At 37.7% G+C, this 10,241-nt stretch overlaps 3 protein-coding genes across 3 annotated transcripts in view; 1 reads left to right on the forward strand and 2 right to left on the reverse strand.

Annotated features, from left to right (window-relative positions):
• The window catches only part of LOC146484920 (dnaJ homolog subfamily C member 27-like), an 8,582-nt gene extending 7,317 nt beyond the window's left edge, over nt 1–1,265 (reverse strand). Inside the window, exons 1-3 of the mRNA XM_085104398.1 lie at nt 1,112–1,265; nt 336–401; nt 178–217 (exon numbers count right to left, since the gene is read on the reverse strand). Coding sequence (XP_084960524.1) covers nt 178–217; nt 336–401; nt 1,112–1,180 — 175 coding nt within the window. The 5' untranslated portion in view covers nt 1,181–1,265. The remainder of the gene's footprint in view (nt 1–177; nt 218–335; nt 402–1,111) is intronic.
• LOC146484921 (peroxisome assembly protein 12-A-like) lies at nt 1,258–3,515 on the forward strand. Its single transcript, XM_085104397.1, has 2 exons — nt 1,258–2,200; nt 2,712–3,515. The coding sequence occupies exons 1-2, from the start codon at nt 1,340–1,342 to the stop codon at nt 2,925–2,927; spliced, it is 1,077 nt and encodes a 358-aa protein (XP_084960523.1). The 5' UTR covers nt 1,258–1,339; the 3' UTR covers nt 2,928–3,515.
• A 3,983-nt stretch (nt 3,516–7,498) lies between these two features.
• LOC146484922 (dnaJ homolog subfamily C member 22-like) lies at nt 7,499–10,087 on the reverse strand. The gene has a single exon (XM_085104392.1). The coding sequence runs from the start codon at nt 10,019–10,021 to the stop codon at nt 8,942–8,944; it is 1,080 nt and encodes a 359-aa protein (XP_084960518.1). The 5' UTR covers nt 10,022–10,087; the 3' UTR covers nt 7,499–8,941.
• Nucleotides 10,088–10,241: the final 154 nt, after the last annotated feature.

The following is a 10,241-nucleotide window of genomic DNA, read 5'->3' on the forward strand; positions in this document are numbered from 1 at the left end:
ACTCCATATAAAAATTTATTTCACTCTGTCCATTCCCTTATTTGCTTCCCTTCAAACACAAAAAAGGCCTCTGTGAAGGAAAGAGTTAAATGTCTCATTCGAAAGCAAACACAGTAAAATAATTATAAATAAATACTCACTAAAACATGTCAATGAAGAAGATAAAAGCAAACTTACCATAGTCAACTCCCACTGTTGGGTGATAACTTTTGGAAAACTGACAAGAGAAAATCACTCACTGGGATTAGTACTGAGTGGATTTTTTTAAAAAAAGAATTGTATTATAGAAATTATAGCGTGAATGTTTGTAAACACTAAATGATATGTATTAATACCTTTTTTTCACAGAAGTTCTTAACAAGACAAGTCTTCCCTACACCATCATTCCCTATTCCGACCACCTGACAAGGAAAAATTAATTGACATTAAAAACATCATCATCATCATCATCATCATCATCATTATCATCGTCACCTGATCACAGCACTTGGTTTGACTCCCTGTCTGTTATATGTATACAGCTGTTTCGACAAAGGTTGTCCAAAAAAAGGTTAAAAGTGTACGCGACAATGCCGAGAGGTAGTCTGGGAAATACCCAAAAAAATTTAAATAAAGCTCAGGATCCATAATGCCTCGACTGTACAGCGAAGACTTGAGATGACGGGCAATATGGATTCTAAGCATTTACTGGAAATAATTGGGTATTTCCCAGACTACCTTTTGGCATTGTCGCATACGCTTTTATTACCCTTTTTGGACAACCTTTGTAGAAACAACTGTATACAGAGTTCGCTCAGAAGCCTTTCAATGAATCACCCCATGCCGACCACAGGCTGGCATGCACTGAGGGTGTTCACAGCTATGGATTGTTACATCCTCAGTGGTTGTTTCACGTCTCCCAAATTGGAGACAGGATCACCATTTGTACGTGGTCATCTGAACTACATGAAGGTCTAACCATTTGCAAATGTCAAAGCAAAGGCAGCACCTTCTCCTCAATTATTTTAAGATCCTGAGTGTTGGTCCGACTTCAGGTTTTATACTACACATGCAGTAGTTGATAAAATTCATAACAAAATAAAGCTATTATATTTCCAATTGAGAGTGTTACCTTTATCCAGAATAAAGATCCGGCAATTTCTTGAACTGATTTGGTCAAATGGCCTGGTTTTCTCTCCATTTTTGCCACATTTCTATATTTATAATACCGATTGGTAAACAATGCTTTTTTCGATTTTTTCCTCCCTTGGTTACTTCAGTCAGCGGTTTTGCTTTCTGCATTGTAACCAAGCCTGACCATTTATCACCTGGTTGCTCAGGAATATTTCCAACTTTCAAGATGGCGGAATTTGCAGCACATTTGAATCAAGGAACTACTAATGCAAATCCTACAATATTTGAGATAGTAGCTGAAGAATCCATGGCGTCAGTTCTTAGACCTGCTATTTCGTATGCCTTGAAAGTGTTGGCAAGTTCCAATCCCGACAAATGGGGCTGGATTTGGCGTCTGGGCGATGAACTGTACCTATGTTTGGACTACATTGTCCAGAATCACTATCTGAAACACTTTGGAGGATCCATTTCAGAACATTTTTATGGCCTCAAAAGAGTCAACAGTATAGGAACTGGACAGAATGAAGAGGGGCTTTCTAGTTCTCGAAAATATCTGTCTTTAATAATGCTTGTTGCCGTGCCATATGCAAAACTTAAACTTGATCAACTTTTTGAAAGAGCAAGAGAAGACAATTTGAATGAAAATTTAGCTTCTTACTCTCCAAGAAAACGCTCTTATTTCCTTCATCTGAAGAGAATATTTGTTTATGTTTATCCTTTTTTGCATTTCACATGGGAAACAGTTTTCTTATGTTATTATTTGCTGTATATCTTCAAGTTTTCTGGAGTTCACTCTCCCCTGTTGCACGTTATTGGAGTCTCGCTTCAAAGGCTTACAAGACAGGACATACTTGCGCACAGTGTCCAGAACAACCATATCGGTGTATTTAGTGGAAAGACAATGGCTGAAAGAATATCGGGAATTCCAAGGTCGTTTGGACATCTACTTGTGTCAGTTTTAGCCAATGGCCTTCCTGTTGTTGTGTTCTTTCTCAAATTCATTGATTGGTGGTATTCAAGTGACAACAAGAGAGTAGTTCAGTCTGTTACTCAGTTACCAATTCCTGTACCACCTCCTCAACCCAAGGTAAGAGACGCAGAAAAATAATGCTTCGTGAACCAGAGTAGTAAATTGTAAGAAAGGATGTTTGGTTTATACCTTATCAACAGAGTTGATAACTAAAGGTAAATTGACCACCGTAAAGAGATTCAAGTGCTGACATTTCAAGCGTTAGCCCTATGTCAGACTAATGCTCAAAATGTCAGCACACTAATAAATCTCTTTACGGTGGTGAATTTACCTCTACTTGTCAACTCTGTTGATAGACCAAACCTTTGTTTCTACTTCCCACAGTTTAATAATTTTTTTTATAAACTAACCTCCCTTATCCATTCATAAAGTTTAGGACCATTGATTAGGTGTTAATCCAACACAGATGCAAATTAAAGTAATTTGTATACACCCAAGAAAAGGGAGCAGGCAATGAGCTTTACGTTTTGAAAACAATCCATATTGGTTCAGCTGGGTGAAAAACAGGAAGGAAGCATTTTATGGAGATAACCTTGTCTGAATATTTTTTCTTTTTTTTTTTTTTCAGCCTGCTCAGTATGGCGTTCAACTTCCTCCACACCCTGCGCAGTGCCCTCTGTGTCAGAAAGTTCGAACCAATCCAACTGCACTGTCCTCATCTGGTTACGTGTTCTGTTATCCTTGTATCTACAAATATCTCACTCAGCATGGATGCTGTCCAGTCACGCACCTTCCTAGTGCTACAAAACAACTTGTCAGGCTCTATGTTGATGATCCAAACTAGAAACAAACAGTACTCTTAATTAGCAACACTAGACATAGTGTTGTCACCAACAACATAATTTTTGACGCACAAGAATTGAAAGAACAGGAAAAGTCAAAGATTGCACTGAAATTTTTTCATGATTTATTTAAGGGGTTCATATCATTTATCACTGGAAAACCTATTATTAAGGAGTTAGCCCTCACCTGCCAATCTTTGTGGAAATAAATATATTATTGTAATTTTACTCTTCTCCTTCACCACTACTTATTGTGTTTGACAAAATAGTAAATTATGTGGCTACATGAGAAAGTGTCAGAATTTTAGTTGGGTAGCTTGCAAGATAATTTTGACGTCTTTTACTTTGTGAAGTTCAGCACTAATGATTTCGAACAATGTTATTGGTAAGTTTATCAGTAGTATGTACTGAAAGCTATATACAATTTGCACCTTTTAGGGATGATGCATTACACAAAGTTATTTAGATTATTTGTAACAGAATGCCTTTGCAACAATGGCTATTTTCAAAAATAGGGCAAAGAATTTTAAAAATGGACTTGTAACCAGATGGATTCATGATAACAAATAAATTGTTACTTTGGTTAAAAATATATCTATATAAGATTGTGTTTGAAAGAATTTTTTCAGTGCCAGCTGTGGTTGGCATTTTTTGTTGTTGTCAGTGATTAAAGATTACTAGTTGTCTGGTTGGTAAATAATGAAGGGCATGGTGCAGAACCAACCTATATAATTTTGCATTTTAAATTGCTTTTGTTGTTTTACCTCAGATTCATCATATTTATTGCATGTGTTCTGCTATTCTTTCAGGCAATGTCACTCAAATGTTTTATCTACTGCTTTGCACTTTGATTTGTGATAAAAATGGAAATCTTTCCCATAATCATAGGTTTTAATTGCAAACAAAGCATAACCTGAGCAACAGATAACACATTGGGGCAATGTTTCCTTTTCCTTAAGGAAGTGAAGGCCACATGCAAATGGCTTTACATTCTGGGCCCAGTTGTTCAAAGCCCGATTAAACTAATCCTGGATTAACATGAACTTCTAGTTTAATTACTAATAAATAAAGATTCTTCCAAAAGAGTGCGTGGTGAGCCTCCATTTGTTTAGATTTCAAGCAATGGCAAATTTTTCCTAGAGACAGTAAAGCAAGCAAACCATGCAAGCGCACACAAAAATTGCCTCCCATAAGGAGACAACTTGCGGGGGTAACTCCACAAGTCATGTCTTCTCATGGGAGGTAATTAATATTCATGCCACCCAAGTGGACCCCTCACTTTACTATTCTTAGAGAAAAGTAAGGGACTGCTTGTAGTCTAGCATTTGTCACAACCCTGTCATCTTCTTCTGAAAATTTAGAAAGATGGAAAAGTGCTGCTTCATCTCTCTGATCTCTTACATGATTAGGAACTGTAGTTATGTTGTAGCTTTGACTTGAGTATGTGTGAATGGAATGGGGTTTTTTTAGAGGTGCAGCTTAAAAATTCAGTTCCCTTTCCCTCTGAAGATCAAAAAGTGAAAGACATTTATTTACTAGTAACATTGTAAAAGCACATTCCACATTTTTCAAACTATTAATAATAATAATAATAATAATAATAATAATAATTCATTTTTAAACAGGGTGATCCCTTCAGTCACAGGACTGGTATCAACGGGGGCCCTGTATAATATAAAATAAAAAGTATGTATAAATCATATATATCTATCTAAGCTAACTATTTAAAAAGATAGAGCTAAAAACGTCATTCAGAGCTTATAGAGATTGGTATTCTCATAGTAATTGAATTGAAATTTAAAAATGTTCTAAGGATAACCTAAGAATAAAAGCAGAAATAGCCTGGAAACATTCCATTGGAGACAGTCTTAATGTTCATTGGAAGACTATTAAATAAGGATGCACAATGATAATATGATAAAATATACATTTATAGCAGGTCTGTCATTCAATACCGAGCATTTTAGACTGCTCTAAAAAAATAAATAAATAAAAGAAAAGAAAACTAAAAAAAAGGTCAGTAGATGTTAAAATTGCATTTTTAAATGCAGCCAGTGAACTGGACAAAACAATTTCCCTTGGGAAATATGGAGAATTCAAATAAGGTTACTCACAGCTAAGGTTGCCATCCTCAATCCTTGGAATCAAAATACCCAGAGCTTGGTTTATAAAACACTTCCTTTATTGTTTGCGGTGTGCATTTGGATTACTGTATTGACAATATTTCTTTTAATTTATTGTCAATGTTGAGAATTTTGTGGCAAATCAGCCTTTTATGACTTTGTACATCAATATTCTCATAACTTGTTTACTTTTTAACGTATGGACAATGTAAGGGACCGTTCATTTTTTATGAGCATGGGGGGGCTGGTGGGATTTGGTTAATTGCCACTACGAAACTGTATGACCCCCCCCCTAGCATGCAATTTTTTTCCACATGGCCCCCCCCAAGCAGAAACTATTTTTTTCTGATGACCCCCCCCCCTCCCGCCCAACCAGAAACAAATCATACTCCTGACTTTAGCAAAACGCTTATGTACTGTTTATATCAAAGATAAACGTAATTGTTACTGTGATTTCTTTACAGTACTATTAAAAAGTTACCGTTCTCTGCTTAGGTAAAGATTTCTCTTGTTAAAAAAAAAACACGTTTTATAGATAGCAACACGTTTACGGCAACGGCAAACCCTAAATTTCCATTTAGATTCTTAGAGGAATTATAAAAATAATCAAGCAAATGTTTAACGTGTAATTACTCCCCTTCGAGTAGGAACAATACACGTACAGATCTGACTAACAAAATACGGATCGAAGGTACCAATCAACGATTACGAGTCATATTAAACAGAAAAAAAAACGGGACACACAGATATCAGGCGCGTAGGTAAGGGTTAGATAGGGGTGTTTGTTGAGCGCCGGAGGCGCTCTTACTAGGGGGGTCCCAGAAACCTCATTTCCTGCATTTTGAGACCCATTTTAGGCAAATCACAAATTTGTTTTACAGCAGCTTTTTAAGCTATATACATCATTTCTGCGGCATAATCGTCTCAACTTAAACAAGAAAGTTCAATGTACATCCCGCGCCCTGTCAAGTTCTGATAGCTATTCGATCTGCTGATAGTCATACACCAAGCTTGTAAACTGCATCATTCTCGGGTGTAGGCCTTCAAACAAATTGACTATCTCATCAAGATTGACAGGCATATCATATTTAATATACATTAGAACCAGGGCGGACATTCTACTCTCTCGCATGGTACACCTCATGTAGTTGTTCAACCTCCTCATTGTGCTTTTTCTTCCGCCATTATTGATCTTCAAAGGGGGTTTGTTCGAGCCATCCCTCCTACATGCCTGGATATTAAAGTACTGCTATTAAAAATGACAGTTACAAGCTTTTCTGAAGATGGCCTACGGCTCAGATTTACCGTCAACTGAAGTCACCAACAACAGTTCTATTACTAAAAACTAATCTGGATGTTCACACTAGGCATACTACTGAGTCTACTGATACTCCTGGGTTCAAATAATTTACTAATCAACAGTCTTTATAAAAGTGAGTACCATTAAACAGAACATTAAACAATCTATTGATATAGTTCTGAGTACAACCACTTAATAGAAAACTACTCCCCCACGGATGATTCAATATTGAGACTGTTACGTTTTTATATTAATTTGAACTTGTACAAGCATAGGTGTCTACTTCAGTTTATATTCATTATTGCTCTTTCAACAGATATGCTTCATTTCCTCAGTTGTTGTTAATATGAAATGCAGATTTCGACCTCAGTATGTAAAACAAATTAAAAGTGGTTAGGAAAATCGTATTAAATAAAATTGAAATAATATTCAATTTCTTCATCTGTTTTTGTGTTGAGCCACTTTCAATTTCCCCTACTAGCCAATTATTGCTGGTGACCCCCCCCTCTTTCACTCAATTTTTTTTGGTAGCCACCCCCTTTAGTGCCATTTTTTTTCTCGTGGCCCCCCCTAAATCCCACCAGCCTCCCCATGCTCATAAAAAATGAACGGTCCCTAAGGAGAAAATTCAGTGTTGGTCAGTCTTGAATTTCAAAACTTTAAGGAACACTTTTAGGAGTTACAACAACCATATTAATTTTTTATTGCAGTGAGTAATAAACACTTAATGACTGGTCTCAAGGAAAACAGTTGATTGTTTCTCAATGCTTCCCAAGATGGAGTTGAGAGAAACATTGAGATTCAAGGGAAACAAAATTAACTGGTTTCCCAAGGGACCAGTAATTAAGTGATCTATTATATACCACAAAAAGATATTAAGTAGATCATGTACTGAATATTGACATCACAGCTCTCTCACCCACGCTCTGTTCATGTTCACAAGCGGTCAACATTCACAAGTTACCAACATTTCTTTTCATTTGTTTTTTCCTCTGATGTCATAGTTTTTGCAATGTTACACGCTCATGGGCATTTGGCAGCAAAAAGGTCTATTGTTATATGTCATGTGACAATGAACTTGCTAATGAATGTGTGTGCTTTGGAGGGAAATAATTCAGCTATACAACGATGCACGTTATAAATGTTTAAATACAGTTAACAAAATAGTGTTTAATTATAATTTCTGTACGAGCACAAAAATATTATCTTAGTAACATTGAGCCATTAAGTCTACAAGAGGTCAACAGTTTCTTGTAACACCTGATGCATTTATTTCGGATTTTGGACATTTGAATGGAATATCAATTCCAGTCACAACCATTCTAAAAACTGTTTCCTTTCTGAAATGTAACACATTCAAATACACCCTGGATGCCACCCAGCTGGAAGAAGAGACACCACAACTATGCACAATATGCTAAGAACAAAATAAAGACAATTTTGGGAACTTGACCATTGTCATGGTAAAACTGTAGAGAATGGACCTCAGGGGTCAGGGTGATGGAAATAGAAAATCAAAAAGGGAAATTTTGTAAAGAAAACCAATGCAACAAAACTGACATTTTCTAACACCTTGAGGTTATAGCCTAGGGGCAGGGGTGGGTTACTCTCCTATATAAACTATATATTTAATTATGTGGAGCCCCAAAGGGTATCGTGTTTGAGCCATTTCTATCTGGAATAGGGTACAGCAATTTTAATCTTTTTGGTCAGAAAGTTTAAAAATGGTATGGATTCTAGAAAAAGATCTGAAAATGGATATGAATTTTAGAGGCCAGGCCCCAGTTGTTCAAAGAGCGGATAACTTTATCCACTGGATAGGTTGCTACCCAGCAGATAAAATGTGTGCAACATTTTCTCGATACTCCTATAATTTGTGGATAGGGTAGAAGCCCATACCAAAGTTAAGTATAGGACTACGTGGAAAACTTGCCTAAAGTGTTAGGTGGAGTATATTAATTTGCTCCACTGGATAGTGACTTATCCAGTGGATAAAGTTATCCGCTCTTCGAACTGGGACCAGGTCTAAACAAAGGTATCAGAAAATTACATATTTCGGTCTGAGATAGGGTCAGGGTATGGAAAAGCAAGCTGCAACACTCCCACCAAAAATTCAGAGAGTACTTGGGGGGGGGGGGGGGGATGTTTTTTTCTGAAAATTTCAGTGGGTCCAAAATTTTCTGTTTCATCCATAAAGAAAAATTTGTTATTCCATAGAATTTTTTTTTTTTTTGGCCTAGATGATCTCAAATACACCAGCACCCTTTGACTTCTAAATCCAAAATCACCCCTATGCATAGGCTGAACACATCCAGTTTTTGGTTCATTTTAAAGACAGAAAGTATCAGGCTAACTTTGGTGCACTGTCTTGAACGTTAATGTCATAAGAAAGCGAAATATTGTTTCACAGTTCTAACTTGGGACATGCCAACTTTTTCCTTTCCTTTTGATGTTTTTAATATCGGCTTATTACACAGGTGGATCACATCAGGCCACCAATCACAATAATTTGACCACCTGTTACATTTGTCAAAAAACTAATTATTGCTATCTAAAATATTGATACAATCTTAGCGTAAACTTTTGATCTTTGTTAAAATTCGGTGTGGTCGTATTGACCTGAATCTCCTCTTGTCCTTGAATTTGTGGCAGCTCTTCTCGCTTTGATATTGGAAAGGATCTCGTAAGCCTCTTGAATCTCCATGAATTTCTGTTGGGCTTCTTCCTTGTTGTCCTGGTTTCTATCTGGATGCCATTTGACTGCAAGTTTTTTGTACCGTCGTTTTATTTCTTCTTGAGTAGCATCCTCTGTTAGTCCTAACACACGATAAGCGTTTTTCTCCCCTCTGGGGTCCAAAGCTTTGACAAACTCCTCGTAAAAATTATCCCAGCCATTTTGCTGCCCCTCCTCGTACAAACCCCAAAACACCTCTTTGAACTCGAGCCACACAGGTGATTGAAAGAAATGGTTGATAGCATCGCGCAATTTCACCGTTTCTCCGTCTTCTGTCGTGACTTGTGCATTGAAGTAAAGGAATGAGCTCCATAAACAACAGATAACTATCCCGCCAACAGCAAGGTACTGCAAACGCTTACACAGGTTCTTTTTCTCCCGTTTATCTTTTCGAAATTCGCGGTGGTTTTGGAAAAATATCGCTGCAAACAGAGCTACGTACATGTAACCAGGTTCTTCGCCCGTAAGGTATGTCAGTGCAATATTGGTGATGAACGCTGCTACCAGAGGATATTTAAAATCGCCTCTTTCACGACCAATGTTTCCTACAAGATACACGCCGATAGCAACGCCAAGGGGCACTAACAACGACGGTAACCATTTCACTTCTTCGGGTATCGCAAGCCGAATTAGGATGCCGTAGAAATACCCCACTAACATTTGCCCAGCGAATCTCGTCACGCTGAAAGCGGGCTCTTTACGAAGTCTAATCTTTCTCTTCAGCTCTTCAACGAAGTACGGCTCGTCGTTAGCATCATCAACATACTCTGGAATTCGCCAAAGGTCGCGAAACCAACCCAGGCCGAAGAAACCTCCAATGGTAGACCACCACAGGAAAGCTTGGATATCTCGTCCAAGATATAAATGGTGTAACCCAAACCATCCCCAGATCAGCCAAATTAGATACGTAAGGAATAGACTTTTTCGTTTCTCCGACATACTTCTGACTTCCAGGCTTGCAACTCCACTTTTGCAGTGTGACAGTCAGTGGATAGCTCGAATGACACGCGAATTATTCACCTGGCGGCATCTGATTGGCTACATTTTTGTAACATGGCCGTTACTGACTGGTCCGGCCGGACATCAACACTAGAGGCCTGAGTAAGAATGTTCAGGGTGATCGGGGATGGGGAGGGTGGGGGGAGTGTTGTCCGGAACA

Source organism: Pavona decussata, unplaced genomic scaffold (assembly GCF_977016875.1).
Source record: "Pavona decussata unplaced genomic scaffold, jaPavDecu1.1 SCAFFOLD_29, whole genome shotgun sequence".
Lineage (NCBI taxonomy): Eukaryota > Metazoa > Cnidaria > Anthozoa > Scleractinia > Agariciidae > Pavona > Pavona decussata.

Excerpts from the sequence above, each read along its gene's own strand:
- LOC146484921 (XM_085104397.1), top strand. The coding sequence starts at position 1,340 with ATGGCGGAATTTGCAGCACATTTGAATCAAGGAACTACTAATGCAAAT. Across the intron at positions 2,201-2,711 it reads TACCACCTCCTCAACCCAAG|CCTGCTCAGTATGGCGTTCA; the intron begins GTAAGAGACGCA and ends TTTTTTTTTCAG.
- LOC146484922 (XM_085104392.1), bottom strand. The coding sequence starts at position 10,021 with ATGTCGGAGAAACGAAAAAGTCTATTCCTTACGTATCTAATTTGGCTG.